This window comes from Syngnathoides biaculeatus, chromosome 1 (genome assembly GCF_019802595.1).
Source record: "Syngnathoides biaculeatus isolate LvHL_M chromosome 1, ASM1980259v1, whole genome shotgun sequence".
Classification (NCBI taxonomy): domain Eukaryota; kingdom Metazoa; phylum Chordata; class Actinopteri; order Syngnathiformes; family Syngnathidae; genus Syngnathoides; species Syngnathoides biaculeatus.
In genome coordinates, this window is record NC_084640.1 from 236475 (window position 1) to 252856 (window position 16382).

Here is a 16382-nt window from a genome sequence, read left to right on the forward strand (position 1 = left end):
TTATAACGTAACGATGTAAATACGCAGTGAGCCTGATTAAACAACTACAGGAGCTACGGTGAAGAAAATAAATATTGGAACCCCTGCTACATTGCAAGTTCTGTCACTCAGAAATCATGGAGGGGTCTGAAATTTTCGTTGTAGGTGCATGTCCACTGTGAGAGAGATAATCTCAAAAGAAAAATCCAGAAATCACAATGTATGATTTTTTTAACAATTTATTTGTGTGATACAGCTGCAAATAAGTATTTGAACACCTGAGAAAACCAACGTTAATATTTGGTAGAGTAGCCTTTGATTGCAATTACAACATTGTCATGTTGAAAGACCCAGTCACGACCCATCTTCAATTCTCTGACTGAGGGAAAGAGGTTGTTCCCCAAAATCTAAAATACCGCGGTCATCCTCTCCTTAATACAGTGCAGTCGTCCTTTCCCATGTGCAGAAAAACACGCCCAAAGCATGATGCTACCACCCCCATGCTTCACAGTAGGGATTGTGTTCTTAGGATGGAACTCATCATTCATCTTCCTCCAAACACAGTGAGTAGAATTATGACCAAAATGTTCCATTTTGTCTCATCTGACCTCAAAACTTTCTCCCATGACTTCTCTGTATCATCCAAATGGTCATTGGCAAACTTAAGACGGGGCTTGACATGTACTGGTTTAATCAGGTCATCCTTCCGTGCCATGCATTTTTTCAAACCGTGACGTCTTAGTGTATTACCAACAGTCACCTTGGAAACGGTGGTCCCAGCTCTTTTCAGGTCATTGACCAAGTCCTGTCGTGGTCTTGGCCACGTTAGAGGTTTGAGTCTTCCTGATTGTATCGGGTGGACAAGTGTCTTTATGCAGCTAACAACCTCACACCGGTGCATCTGATTCAGGATACTACATAGAGTGGAGGTGGACTTTTAAAGGCGGACTAACAGGTATTTGAGGGTCAGAATTCTAGCTGATAGACACATGTTCAAATACATATTTGCAGCTGTATCATACAAATAAATTGTTTAAAAATCACTCATTGTGATTTCTGGATTTTTTTTAGATTATCTCTCTTCCAGTGGACATGCACCTAGGATGAAAATCGCAGACCCCTCCATGATTTCTAAGTGGGAGAACTTGCAATATAGCAGGGTGTTTAAATACTCATTTTCTTCACTGTATATGTGCTCCACGGGCTGTACTTTGCCTAGCACTAGTAGAAGATTTTGATCGATACCCATAATGCAACAGTGATCCCTGAAATCACATTTAGGACGTGCTGTTCATTTCTTCTCGAAACTGATTGCCAACCACAGATTTGACAAAAGATTTTTGTGTGCGTGTATGAGAGTGCTCATGTGCATGCAAGTGTGTGTGTGTGTGCGTGCGTGCGTGTGTATGTGGTATCGAGAGGCTACATCAGACAGACTTAACAAGTGTTCAGTGTCTCCCTCCTCTCCGCTCTCGTCCCTCTGACATGTCGTCGCTGGCGGCGGACAAACTCATCCCTTTTTCTCCCCGCTCGCATGAAAACACACACACACACACACACACACCACACACACACACACACACACACACCCTTTCTTGGTTCTCCCTTCCCCTTTTTCTCCTTCAACAACATCCACATTCAAATACACCAGCTCCAGGCGTCCTCCGTCTCTCCCTCCCCTCTTCATCGTTCACCAGTAGCCTAAGCCCATAAAAAATACATCAAACACAAGCCGTGCGCCCGAGGCCTCGTCACACGCAAAATCATCACTCTCCATCTCACTCTTTTAAAAGAAGTTACAAAACAGAACCACGATGGAGAGAGAGGTATAAGTGGAATAGCCAATCTTGTTGCCATAATGTTACCACCAACACTTTCAACACACATACAGGTTAATAATAAAACTGGGAAAAAAAAACAAACAGCATGGCTTACCTTGTGTATAATAAGACCTTGCTTTTGAATGCACCCGCAGCCTGCAGCACCGTGACCCACTTCCCTCCGCTTCGGCTCCACATCTGCTCCAGCAGCGGTCTCGGGCTGTGACAGCGGCCGAGGGCGGCCAGCACCCGTGGGCCACACTGTCAGATCGCCAGTGTTCAGAAGAGATGCACAAAGAGAGTGTAAAATACACACACACACACACACATACATACATACAATGAGAGCGCGCCAGCACTGTTACAAAATGAGGCAAATGAGCCTGGACGTGCTAAAGTGAAATTCATCATGGCTTGTTTTGCACTATAATTACACTTTTATCTCACATGCATCAAAGTGGATGCTGCATGGCACACAGCAAAAACACCCTTTGGTGCCACGGCTTTTGTTTCTCAATTATTCCACCCTCTTGTCCTCTCTTATCCTCCTAATCAGAACAGAAGCGGATCCATGTCCTCTAGATATTTAGAAGCTCGGACCCCCATGCCAAAACGCGTAACCTTCGTGCTCTTGTGCGAAATGGGAGTTCAAGGAGGTTTTATTTTAAGTTTCACGGCCTTTGACCTCCGCAGTTAATCCTCTTGGGGGGTAGAAAGTTGTGGAAATCCATATTGGAGTGAATCAAGAAGACAAAGCCTGAAAATAACTGAAGGAACACAAGTCTCAAGATCCTATTAAAATCTAATTAGATCGGCTTGCTTGACCCCACAAAACAGGCCCTAAGGATTTGGAATCATCTCCATGTCCATTAATTGCACAGTAATGGCAAAATAATGATACATCTGGATTATCCCTTTTTCATCTTTCAATATACATATAAATCAGGTCTGGAAAAACAACATTACAGGTGAATAAAAACAATACATCGTATGATGTTTAAAAAATAAACAATAAATCAAGCTCCCCTTAGCATTTGCCCCTAATGATGTAAAATGGGTCCCCCCCGGGTGGCATCCTAACCCCAGGACACTCTTGCCTGCTAATCACCATGGAAACCAATGAGGTGGAGAGATGAAAGGGGCTTATAATGTCTACCTATTATTAGCCACTTAAAACATTAGCCTTCTAAACTGCAATTAAAGATTCAAACAGGAAGAAGAAATAGTCAGCCGCCTGGAAGAGTACTTTTGAGATTAAAACTATGCGACGGTCAAAGACAAAGGGCAATTCCAGGAACGTCTTAAAATATAATTTTATTTACATGTAAAATACATTATACAAAATGCAACAATTTAGACAAAAAAAAATCTGTATTTACAAAATAAAATTGAATGCACAGGCAACAACCATCTTAAAAAAAGAAAATGCAAGTCAATTGTACAATTAGCTGTCGACCAGTCAAATGCAACAGATTTTAAAAGTCAAACATGAGCTGTAGAAAACAGCCCAACAAGCAACAAGTGGCTTCATAAACACTTTTACCATTCATCAGCACTATGTTCCTAATTCAGTGCTCCAAGAAGCTAAAAATACTCCTCTGGGGTCCCTTATCGGGTCTTGCAGTTGTGTCCTGCCTGCAGACTCGCTTGGGTGCTGGGGTCACTGCTCCCCTGTTCCCCGCCCTCTTCGCAGTCTGTCGATCAAAACACAAGTCTTTAAATTTGTAGAAAACGCTAACCTCTGTTACACAACAAATGTGCACGTTTATGTGGGCTTTGGAGCCATCAGGCGGCAGATTGTTAGATTGCGCGAGCGTATTAATAAAGGTCAAATGATTCTATTCATCCATCCATCCATCAGTTTTCTTAATCACTTATCCTCATTAGGGTCGCGGGAGTGCTGGAGCCTATCCCAGCTGTCAACGGGCAGGAGGCAGGGTACACACCTGCACTGGTTGCCAGCCAATTGCAAGCCACATGTAGACAGACAACAGTCGCACTGACAATCACACCTAGGTGCAATTTAGAGTCCCCAATTAATGCATGTTTTTGGGATGTGGGAGTAAACTGGAGTGCCCAGAGAAAAGCCACGCAGGCACAGGGTGAACATACAAACTCCACAGAGGCGGGTCCGGGATTGTACCAGGGACCTCAGAACTGAGAGGGAACTGCTTTCCAGCTGAACTACCATGCACCCATTCAATTAATTTCCTTGAAAAAGTACAAAATCAATTTCCAATTTTTCTATCATGAGGTTTTAACATGCTTTGCAATTATAATATCTGCACACTATTGCTGTAAATTCCTCATTTTTATTTTTTATTATTCACAAATGATGAATCAGTAAATTGAGATTTTGGGAAAACAACATTTCTACAAACCTAACAAATCAATTATTGCAACAACTTTGACCGTATTCAGTATACAGTCATTTAAATGCTTCGTGGTTTGACTTAAGGAACGGAATGAGCGCTGAAAATCTGTGTGAGTCATGTGATGCTCCAAAATACTGTAGCAAGTCACCACAGTTTCCAAATGATTTTGTGAATAACATTGGTTGAACAATGTCTTATAAATACAAACCTCTACAGATGTACGCTTGGGGCTGTTTGGCACTTTCTAATGATCAAAACAAACTTCCAATTTGTGTCTCCATGGCATGGATGGGCAAACTTTTTGGCTCAGGGGCCACATTGACTTTTAGAATTTGACGGCGGCCCAAGTCAGAACCAGATGTTTAGATTTCAAAAATAAACACACAAAAAAAGTCATTGTAGTGTTAATACTTAGATTTACTTTTAATGGGAACAGTGTTGTTTTGTTCATCACTTTTTTAGGGGGGGCCAGTCCATCAAAGTCTGGTGTTCGTTTTGTTGTGGCAATTCTCAGAAAAGAAGCTGCCAAGTGGCAGGAAAAGCACTTATCCATAGTACAAAAAGAAAGCCTTATCTTAACTGTACTACTTGGTAATGCACGGCACACAAGCAACTGCGCCAACATGAATGAACCACCTCAATATTTGTGTTAAATCACCACAATTGACGTGACAACAGTACACCAAGTACCATAATATAAACAATATTGGTAGTGTTAGCAATGGTTTCACCGGAATGCATAAAAATCATGCCAGCTGGCGACAGCCGAACTGGACATAAGGGGAGATTGAAGGATGGTCGGTAGCTGAGCTCGATCCAACGAACCCCCCCGCATTTGATACTTCAAAATACACAACAACAACAATACATATCGTATTTCAATGAGTGTGTTAAGTGAATGGGAATCTCAGAGACGGATCATTAACGGAATGAGGAAGTACAGATTATTTTATGAAAAAGAACTGAACAATTCGGTGAATAAGAACAAAAGGACTTTCTGAAATGGCCCGCGGACCGTAGTCTGCGAACCCCTGCTCTATCGCAAACAATTATAGGCACGTCATTTTGTTGAGAGCCTTTTCATCTACTCACGTGATGCTGAGAGGCATCTCGAGCTGAGCAGTCTTTCTCTGGAGATAACATCTGAAAGAGGAATCCCCGACTGTTTCTGGGTGCCAGTGGGTTTCCCTCAGATATGGATGCCAATTTCGTCAGGACAGACTGAGGCTGACTTAGCAGGGAACCTCTTTTAACCTATACGGACACACAAAAGACTCATTACCTGAAACTGAACAACCAAACAATTTTACAGTGTAACTAAAAGTGCATTTGGGCATCAGTGGTTGGCACATCTGCCTCACAGCCATGGCTTCTAAGCAACTTCTTCCCATGCTTGCATGGTTTTGTTGGACTTCCTCCCACATTCCAAAAAAATACATGTTAGTGTGAAAACCTTTTTCCAAAACTGTGCCCTGTGATGGTTTGAACACACTTTCAGAACAACTTCTAAAACACAAAGCAGTGAAGATGTATACTACTTCAAACTTTAAGCCAAAAGAAATACAGGCAGTCAGGAAATAAAATGGAGTTAAATATATAAATATTACTCTTTCTCTCCATTTACACTGACATACCTGTGAGGGACCCAGGAAGAGGTTGAGGGTTGACATCTTTTGTGGCGGCGGCGCTGCAGGAAGCTCTAGTTTGTAAATCAGCATATACAGTATTGGGAAATCAAAAACTACATTGGTCTTGCCAAAATTCTGTACAGCATCTTTAAACATCCAAGTCTTTCTGTAAGCTAATGACATAGTTAAAATACAGTGGTACTTGTGAACTTAAAACTTTCATTTGTAATTCTTATCTTTATTGTTGTAAGCATATAATAAAGAAAAATACAATCAAAATGAAGAAAAACAGTTAAAACGTGTAGGAATAAAATTCAAAACAGGAGACTTTAAGGAAATAAACTTGTTATATGAAGTGTAACTAACCCAAATGGCACATTCATATAATATTGTCTGCCTTCAAGGGGGTGCACCATGCAAATGTTCATTTTGCATTTGTGTGAAAACATCCAACGCAAAGGAGGGAAAAAAAAAAAAAAGAACCAACTCAATTAGGGTCTTGTTCGTCAAGGCACCACTGTAATGAGGGTGGGGGTGAGGGGGGTAACAAACTAACCTTTCTTCTGTAGAGTCTTAGCAGTCAACTTCTTGGCCAACTTCATAAACTGACTATCTTCCTCCACAATATTCTCATCCTCCTCATCCAAATCTGCCACTTTCTTGGCTTTCTGTTGGGACTGAAGAAATGTAGGGGAATAGAGCAATAAGATGAACAGAAACAAAGTAGATGGTCTTCAAAAAAATAGGGCATTAACGTAGATTTGTGATAAACTAGGGAAGATTTCAATTTCACCAAGTCCTAAAACCAAGGACACGTACGGTAGTAATGGCATTTGAAAGCCTACCTGTTCTCTAAGCCACTGTTCCCTCTCCAGTCTATCCTTCCTTCTCTGGATCTCAATCTGATCTATGTCATCATCATCCTCATGCTCCTCTTCCTCTTCAGCACCACTTCTGTCCGTGCTAAAGTTATCATCTGGAAAGGATAACCACTAGATCATATGAACTTTTGGTGTTTCACTAATTTATTAAAGATCTTAGTAAAGGTGGGGTGGGGGTGGGGCAAACAAAAAAAATCCCCTCTTGGAACAAACCTATATTTTTCCAGCGGAAGCGGCGAGCTCTTCCAGGGCCGTCAGAATGTAAATCGCCATCTGCGAGGTAACGTTCTTGGTACAGCCTCAGACGTCGTTTGTCATCGTCCATTATCTGCTTCCTGTTGACCCACAATTTAATAAAAGGGGTTTAAATAAAAGTTTCACATTATCAACTACCATTCACAGCAATGGTTTAAAAGTAGATTACACAGCAAAACTGTAGCCAGCACTAAATGTTTCCCCTTAAAGCAACTCACCACATAGATGGATTTGTGCGTTTTACTCACATGTGGATCTTGTTGACCTGGTCATGTAGAGCTTCATCAGAGGGAAGATCCTCGAGAAGCTCCTCTTCTTCATACTCGCTCCCTCCTTCGTCGTCCTCATCGCCACTACCGTCGTTGCTGCCTGACAGTTCCGCTTCGGAGTCCACGTAGTCGGTAAGACGCCTGTGAAAGGAGAGGAAACGGGTCAGCACCAGGAATGTTGGAGTCTTTGGCCAAAATGTATATATCCACTCGAGGGATGTTTTTTTTTTTTTTTTTTTTAAATATGCATGGAACCACAGCTTGAGTCTTCACCTACATTTTCTTTTTCTTCTTAAGAGTTGGTGCAAACACTGCATTCATCTCTTCCTTTTCAACCTCATCATTCTCATCAGCATCTGAGTCGTCATCCTCCTCATCACCTTCTTCATCTTCCTATAATCCAAATCCACATTTTGTTCCGTATTTGAATGGAATCTCGAACAATAATGTTTTTTTTTTGCTGTCTTTTGGGATACATGTTCACCATTACATACCACGTCAGACAGAAGTCGAAACTCACAGTCCTCTTCCTCCTCATCCTGTGGTGTCGTTTTACTACAAGAGAGAAGTCATTATAAAAATCCCATGATAGCAGCAAATACTTTTCAAAAAAAAAAAAAACTCTTAAAAATTGAATAATTAAAGACTAGTTTTTACAGGACATAATCACCTATTTTGTGGTGACACATCTTGTCCTGACACCTCTTGTGCCAGTGAACCCATGTGGGAAGAACCTAAAAATAACACAAAACAGTAGCCTCATCAGTGATACGCTTAACAGGTGCTCAGCAAATTATATTACCACAATGATTAACGATCCAAGCAAAGGAATATTTATTATATAAAAAGGAAGGTACCAGTGCTCGGAAATTTTCCAGAACACAAGCCAAGTAGTTGATCCATGGTGTTTTCAGTGTCTTCCTCCTGATCTCGCTCCTTACTGTCATCAGTCAGAGATTTTCCCGTGGCTTGTGTTTCTGGAAATGAACCTGAGCATAGTCCGAGAAGTTCTTCCGCCTTTGATTCACCAGCAACTGGTGGCGCTCTGTCAGTGGAGCTGCTCTGCGCCATCCCGAAAACACCCGAGCACAACCCTAAAAGCTCCCCCATGTTGGCGTCCATTGCATTTTCATCCAGACTGTCTAGGATCAATTTTCTCTTGTGTGATTGGACGGCACCAGGTCGCTGTCCCACATTGAGGAAGCCGTCAGCATCAAGCAACTGGGAGTGAGCATCGTCTTCTAGAGAGAAGCGACCTTGAGAGTCTCCGCCGAGGGCACTTGGCCCAGTAACTACTTCACCTAAGGGATCAGAGTCCACCGGGGAGGAAGGGGCATACAAATCTTGGGAGTCCTCAACCGGTAGGCACAGTGAGAGCGAGGGCTCGGACAGTTTACCAGAGCTCTGTCAAAAAGAGACAGTGTCACAGGAATTGCGCATATTAGGAACTGTGAAGTTTTGAGAAACTGTTTACAAAACCCACATCTGTTTGAATGATTATCATCTTTTTTTGGTATTGTTTAAACACAAGATCTATTTAAGTTTTCTTGCCTCGGACCAATAGTTTGTCAGATATTCATATTTCAAATGACGTAAAACATTTACCAACACTATGTATAACATCTTTCAGAAAGATGGCCCAGAATTTCATTTTTGCGTCCCACCTTGGAAGCAGAGCTGAGGATACTGGGCCTGAAGAGGCATGGAGAAGGTGAGCGGAACAGGGAGTTGGAGTTGGAGTTGGAAGCGCCTCTTCCTGTACGTTGATGGCTGACCGGTTGGTAAGAAGTGATCATGGATCCAGCCAGCTCAAAACTGCTGTTGTGGCTGTTGTCCTTCATAAGGGACAGCGAGTCATCATCTTCTGGAGACAATGGCATGAACATTTGTGTTATACATTGGGAGAGAAAAAAAAAAAAAGTGACAATATGTTTTGAAATTATAAACTTACCTAGTTTACTTATGCCGTATTGTCCTGCAGCAGATCTTCTACCACCATCACTTGGAAAGAGACACAAAGCATTTGAAGGTGTAAACAGAGACCAGCACATTCAACAAATAAGGATATACTGTAAACTGTAAACAGAGGATTCTCGGCTTAAGACAGTTGTGTGGCAAGATATACCGGAGCGCGCCAGTCTATCACTAAAGTAGTACTAAAGTCACAATTACAGAACAAACATTTAGATGAAAAACTAAAACAAACAGCAAGCAGTGGTAACTGACCACACGTTCTTGTGCCACATGACAATGTATTCTCATGCTCTGTTGTACTGTATCATTAACCTACTCTGACACTTTAGTAAAACCATAAGTAAAGTACAGCAAATAGTTGGCTGAAAAACTGTTCAGGGCCATAAAAATAAATCACATGAAAAACATGTTCCATGTAAAGATGTATTATTTGGCCACCGTGCAAACTATTTCATAACCAGGAAAATCAAAATTAGCCGAAACCGAGAACCCCCAGTACACTACACTACTGTACTCATATAGTGTGAAGTTACTGTGCATGTGAATTACAAAAGTAAACCAACTTACCCAGTGCGAGAGCAGGAGTTCCCAGGGAAGAGTATGAGTGTTCCATCGGTGTTAATTAGGTCTGGAGTTACTGACTGGGCATTCGGTGCCACGGGAGAAAGACTTCGGATACTCTGGACTACACTGCCATCCTCCTCTTGTTCCGCATTGTCTTCATCATTTCCCCCCAATAAGTCATCAACACCCTGTGATGTGATGCGATGCGATATATACATCTATCCTGTAATACTTTGGCAAAACAGATTTTGGCCAAAAGCTACAAGAAAACCCCCTACCTCTTCGTCGTCATCTGTCATTTCTGCCTCCTCATCTTCTTCTTCGCAGTCTTCATTATCGAGCCGATTCAACTCGGCCTTGCGCAGCCGCTCCTCCTGTCTCCGCTGCGCCATGGCAAGTTGGAGTCGCTGCTTCAGGGTCAAGAGTTTTCCTCCTGTGAAAACAGGCAAGTATTTTTGATTAAAGGACCCTGCTCACTTGATTTAAAAAAAAATATATACATCCTGGGCAACAAGTTTTTGGCATCCTTTTCTTTAGTATGCAAATTAAGTCCGGATTTAGTTGTTTTGTAACATATCAGGCAGCACTGAGCTCTACTGTAATTAATAATGAATAATTGACAGTAAGAAGATGAGCCAGAGGTTGTTCCCAACTAAGAAAAGGTCCCCAACTAATACTGTAGTACTCAGTGAGCATTGTTCCCACAGAGCAACGTGCATATATGCCCGTGAGTAGTGATGTATGCTAAGTTTGTATGAGTTGTTACTCTGTGTGTATTAAAGGTGAGGCTCTCTAAAGTTTTGAAATTAAAAGGTTTGATTGAATTCTGAATTTTAAATACATGCTTTTTTTTCCCCAAATCTTTTGTGCCAGCTTTAAATTAACTTCACCTGGGCGTGATACAGCATATAAACAGCTTGAAGCAAGCATGCTTTGGCTAACATTTGGAAAAATTTCAAGTGAGTAATCTTTTGCTTCAACAGATGTTACAAAATAATGTCCCTGTTCTTGACAGAGTGAGAACAGGTGCTAAGAAATACAAATAAATAAACTCTCTATATAATGAATTTCCACATATTGAGGGTGGATCTAGAACGTATCCCCGGTGATGAACGTCCACTTTAAGATGTGCATGATATCCAAGTTTGGTATCATACCAGGTTTTGTTGGCACAGGCTCCTCTTGTCCTTCTTTAACAATGACAGTAAAAGAGTCAGCAAGCAACTCCTCTTTGCCAGACGGGGTGGTGTCTTTACGGACGATATTGATCTGCACTGCACGCTCTCCTTGCGGTCGGACCGGAGCATGGATGTGACGAAGGTACCGCTCCTTAAGAGCTTGAACACCTGATTAAACAAGAGTGAGAAACACACACAATGTATGAGTAGTGACATTCAACGCAGTTAAGTAAATTTTTAAGTGCATGTCGGACCTTTATTTTGTGAAGCTGGTTCAAGCAGTACAAAAGCTCCTGCGCTGCTACACAATTTGGCAACAGGTGGGGGCTCGAGTCCAAGCTTCTTCAATCTTGCTAATTTGTCCATTTTGGGCTTGGTGTCCTGCTGTGCGGTCGGCTCGGCAGACACAGGATCAGTACAAGATGTAGCTGGAGTCTGAACCGCAGCTCTGGGTCTACCCTCTGCTTCCTGGACACCATGTAGAGCTTCAGTTTGTTTCACAAAAGTCTCTTCATCAAATATAGGTTTCACTGAAGAATCTGCTGTAATCGACTCCTGCAGACTCTCTGATAGATGAAGCATAGGAACAGAATCTTGCTCAAATTCTAAACTCTCAGCACCGGCCTCTCGTGTCTGACTCAGACTCTCCGCTTGGGGCGAGGACGTGGCAGCAGGATCAGGTAACTGTTTAAATTGAGAGCATGGATCGTGCAGAGTGGGAGAAGAGTACTGCTCTGCGGGCAGCTGCTGGGTTTCACTGATGGGGTTGGTCGGAAGTAGTGGTGGCGTCGGTTTCTCCAACATTACTGCAGAATAATGTCGTGATCTAAAAGGCAAAGATTTTTTTTTTAAGTTATTACAATGAAAATGCAACTCATCAACAATACCCTTAAGCTAACCTGACATATCCAAAACAAGTTTGTATTTAGGCGGCACGGTAGCGCAGCTGAAAGTGTTGGCTTCAAAGTTCTGAGGTCCGGAGTTCGATCCCGACCCTGCCTGTGTGGAGTTTGTATGCTCGCCTCGTGCCTATGTGGGCTTTCTCCGGGAACTCCGATTTCCTCCCACATTCCAAAAACATGCAACACTAATTGGACACTAAATTGCCCCTAGGTATGACTGACTGTTTGTCTCCATGTGCCCTGTGATTGGCTGCCAACCACTTCAGGGTGCATTCCGCCTCCTGCCTGTTGACAGCTGAGATAGGGTCCAGCACTCCCTGCAACCCTTGTGAGGATAAGTGGCTAAGAAAATGGATGGATGGACGTTTCTATTTACTTTAGGAGAGCCATGGCAGGGCCCTCGGGCCTGGCTCTCTTCTTAAAGAACTGGCTGATGGTCTTTGGCTCCGGAATGTGGTATGGCAGGCCAAGATTTGACTCTACATTAGACAGAGAAACACATCAAAGACTGAAGGCTCACACTGACTAATGACATACTGTATGTGGTTAAATGGATAAACTGACCTCTGACCAGCCTCTGAGTCTCACTGTGGAGCTGCTTCATTGCCTCTTTACTTGCGCGAGCAGATTTTCTCTCCTGAAAGCACAAATAACAGCAAGTCAAACTCACATTTTGTTTAATTATGCTTACATTTCCAAGTAATTAGCAATGCTTACTACACGCTGCGGCTTTTCTGCTTCATCGCCTTCCTCTCCATCATCCAAGAAATGTTCCTACATCAATATTTAAAGCAATAATATTAATATTTAAACAATCACATCCAGGCCTGGATACGTGAAGAATTACTCTAAATCTGACAGTAATTCTTGACTCTACAGTATGTACCTCGTGCTTTTTCATCTTTTGTTTGACAGCTGCTCGAATGGAACCCAACGATTCCTCCTCCTCCTCATTGATACCAGCGTCAAAGAGATCAGGGTCACCCAACAAGCAGCCGCTGTCATTAAGAGGACCGGGGAGAGGCGTACCCTGGACACAAAATGGTTATTGTCGTGATGTAACAATTAAATCAGTACAGACAACTGGGGAGGTTTATTCATTTCTGTCAGCAGGATTTTGCCAAAGCTTATTGAAGGAAACCTAAAGAGGGGCTTTGAGAGCCATGTTTGACACATAGCAGTGGTACGTTACAGATGGAAGAGTAACTACATTGTATTCCAATATCACTCACTTCATTCAGGTCTGAGAATATATCTTTTTTCTTCAATTTGTCTACGGTTTTACGACACTTCTCTCTTTTGTCTCGGTGTCTCCGTCTCTTCTCCCTCTTTTTCTGGTCTTTCGTTGATTTTGCACCCTTCTTCGTGTCCTGCTGCTGCTCATCTTTATCTAGCTCAGGTTCGCTGTCTTTGTCATTAGGGAGAGGAGAAAGCCTTCTGCTCTTTTGGACCTCTTCTTTCTTATCAGTTTCCATCTCCTCTCCACTGGAAGCAGCCAATACTAATGCTTCTTCCATGGTCGCCTCCTCCTCTTCACTGTCACTCTCTCTGATTGCATTACGGCGAGGCTTTCTACGAATTTTAATGTCTTCCTCGTCAGAATCTGGTGGGGAAAAAAAAAAGTAAAAAGACTCAGCACAAAAATGCTACATAAGAAAGATTGTGAATAAGCATAACTGGTATTATGCAAACAACATTCACTCTTGAAAACAGTGGAATGCAAAAAAAAAAAAAAAAAAGGAGCCACCGAAGTGTAAATGTGACACATTGTCTTTTATTCGAAACATTTATGGCCCTCACTCACATAGACGTATATACTTTGTCCTATCTATGGCTAAATCAATCGGTAATGTCGCATAACTTCACCTGGATGCTCCTCTCTGTTATTTGTCGTCTTCTGCATTCTCTCCTCTGCTGGAGAACCCATTCCACTGTCCGAATCGCTATCAGTTACTGTGGGAGCCACAGCTGGGAGAACTTCAGCCTGGGTAAAACCAAGGATTGCAATCAAAGAGCATTCACAGGCAAATATACATTGCAAATGAAATGTTTAATGTATCTAAGAGTGAAGAAAGCATTATGAAATCAAATTGGTAACTCAGTCTCGTTCGACAGCAGCCTAAATTCTTCCTGAACAACTAGTAGTAAAAAGTTCAATAACAAAAGCAATTCAAATCAGTTCAGCTACAGCTTGACCTATACAGGTATTTTGGTATGCTAGCTTTTCGAGCAATTGTTTCAGGACATGAGTGGCGCCTTGCAGCTAGCCAAACAATGAGCACATACGTTAGCTGGAGATGGTATCATAAAGGTTAAAAATATATATATATAAAAAAAGAGAGTGTGGCTTCAATTTAGATTTGGGGACGGGGTCTCAGAACAATACATAAACAGGGAATTTATTCACGACTGCTAAGCAAATTGCTCAAATTAGACTTACTGAAATAGTAATCAAGCTAGCAATACCCCACTCGCTAACTGGCTAAAGCTAACAATAGTAAGAAGTGCTGATCATGACAGTCGGAGTTTATGCCACAGGAGCGAATAGATTCTGGCTTATTCCCCAATAGAATAAAATGTATCTGAGTTAAAATGATTTACTCACGGTCACCTGTTGTTGAGAAAGGACCTGGCTCATATCGTTGGCCGCTTCGTACTCGACGCTTGGTGAACAAAGAACCCAACGATGATAAACAGAAAGACTCGTCAACTCGTGTCAACCGCAGAAGATGTCCAAAAAGTTAATGCCAGAACGGCAACGTCTAATTCAGTCATTGAAAGTGCAACGCGCTAGCGTTCAGCTCGCTTCCTCTCTGCTCCTCCCGCCTGATCCGCTAAAGAGAAATTTGGATCCTTCGCGCGCCGTGACAGCTGGCCCGCTGCATCATCATTGAGGTGTCAATCGATTGCGTCACGCGTTTCTATTGGTTTGTGGGACACTTATGTCCCGCCTACGTTTAACGACACTGCCCTCGCGGACGTTATAATTCATGATACTGTATTTTTTTTAAGGAGACACGATGTTAAATAAAGTTTTTAATGCTCCATTAATAACATATAAAATAGATAGAATAATAGATCAGCATGTCTAACATTGTTATTCACATGACGTCATGAGTCATATGACTTGTTTACGACGCCATACTGGACAGCAAAACTACAATCCAACTCGCGTTTTTTCGTGATCTTTTTGTGAATATTGGCTTGCTTATAAGCGTGCTATGGCCTTTTCAGTATGGTATTTCATTGTGTGGCTTATGGTTGGAAGAACAGACAGAAAAAGGGGTCTGACACTTCAGGCATTGTTTACCTTTCGATGGGCATTCAGCTAATTTACTTTGGTATCCTCCACACTTGTTACATATCTTTACAGGGGTCCTTGGACTGTCAGTATGCCTACAAGCACTCACAGTGAAACTTTGCTTTCCAGGTTTGTGGTAGATAACGTAAATCTTGTGGCCGTTGCTAGCCATAGCCTTTAGCTGCACTTTTGATAACTTGTGGGCGCAGGCTATATCGATCGCTTTTTCGAGCGTGAGCTCCGGCCCCTGGTTGAGTAACTTTTCACGCACACTCGGTGAATTGGTAGCGAAAACTATGCAGTCTCTGAACATCTCATCGCTGTTTATGTTGTTACAGTCTTTAACCAACAACTTGAGTTCTGTCACAAAGTGCTCTAATGACTCAGAATTACCTTCCACCTTCTCGTGAAACTTATATCAAGCAAATATGGGGTTTGCTTTCGGAGTGAGGTAATCAGAGAATTTTTCGTAATAGGTTTTTCGCAACTTATCTTTTTCTCCGGTCAGTGTCCATGTATTGCTGACATCCCGTCCTTTATCGCCGATCCACAGCAGGAGGAAACTGCACTTTTCCTCTTCAGCTCTGTTTTTATGCGGTCCTGTGAACATGAGTTCGGCGTGTTGCTTGAATCTCCGCCACGCATCTGGTAAATTGGATGAGTCCCAGCCCCTCCTCGGGGTTGGAACACCGAACACCTCCATTCTTGTTCGTCGTCTTCATTTGTTCACTCAATGGTGAGGCTGTAGTCATACTACTGTCACTCTGATACCATGTTATGATCTTGCTATATCCAAGAAGTACTATAGTGCAATCTAATAATGACGAGAACTATACTTGCTCTCAAGTTTCACATGTGACTTCTTTCTTTATTCCTCACTCCAGCACAAGTGCCTCATTCACCTCTGGTTAAGTATTTGTTTGACAAAGGAGTTTCAAGATAAAAGATCAAACGATAACCGTAGCCAAAACATTGCAGTATACACTTTTATCACTTCCCAGCCAACAAAGAAAAGTGCGACAGATGGGGCTCTGCCATGAAAAGGGACAGCTGTGGACGCACCATGAACTCTCGACTGTGCAGCAAGCATTTCATTTCTGGTAGGTATATGTTCTGTACAGATGTATGTTGGTGGTGATGGTGGTGAGGGGATTGCTTGTATCGTTTTTGTATATCGTTGTTTGTGATAACTGTCCAATTGTTGTGCAATATCTGATAAAACTGTTGAGTTTAGGTCCGACGATGACAAGTCTGCC

The 16382-nt window shown here is 42.2% G+C and overlaps 1 protein-coding gene across 4 annotated transcripts; it reads right to left on the reverse strand.

Moving 5' to 3' along the window:
• Positions 1 to 3094: 3094 nt before the first annotated feature.
• Positions 3095 to 14740, reverse strand: LOC133495493 (claspin). 4 transcript variants are annotated; one of them, XM_061812257.1, is made up of 24 exons: positions 14437 to 14740; positions 13692 to 13809; positions 13058 to 13428; positions 12712 to 12855; positions 12543 to 12599; positions 12390 to 12462; positions 12202 to 12304; positions 11178 to 11749; positions 10903 to 11091; positions 10024 to 10178; positions 9749 to 9933; positions 9159 to 9208; positions 8872 to 9071; positions 8065 to 8611; positions 7878 to 7941; positions 7702 to 7762; positions 7485 to 7600; positions 7187 to 7348; positions 6897 to 7018; positions 6648 to 6778; positions 6359 to 6479; positions 5809 to 5873; positions 5267 to 5428; positions 3095 to 3493 (listed from the first exon to the last, which is right to left on the reverse strand). In XM_061812257.1, the coding sequence occupies exons 1-24, from the start codon at positions 14461 to 14463 to the stop codon at positions 3368 to 3370; spliced, it is 3921 nt and encodes a 1306-aa protein (XP_061668241.1). In that variant the 5' UTR covers positions 14464 to 14740; the 3' UTR covers positions 3095 to 3367. The 4 variants fall into 4 exon arrangements, with proteins under 4 accessions (XP_061668241.1, XP_061667370.1, XP_061669075.1 ...); XM_061811386.1 differs by having other exon boundaries at positions 8872 to 9068; positions 14431 to 14740; XM_061813091.1 differs by having other exon boundaries at positions 5809 to 5861; positions 14431 to 14740.
• Positions 14741 to 16382: the final 1642 nt, after the last annotated feature.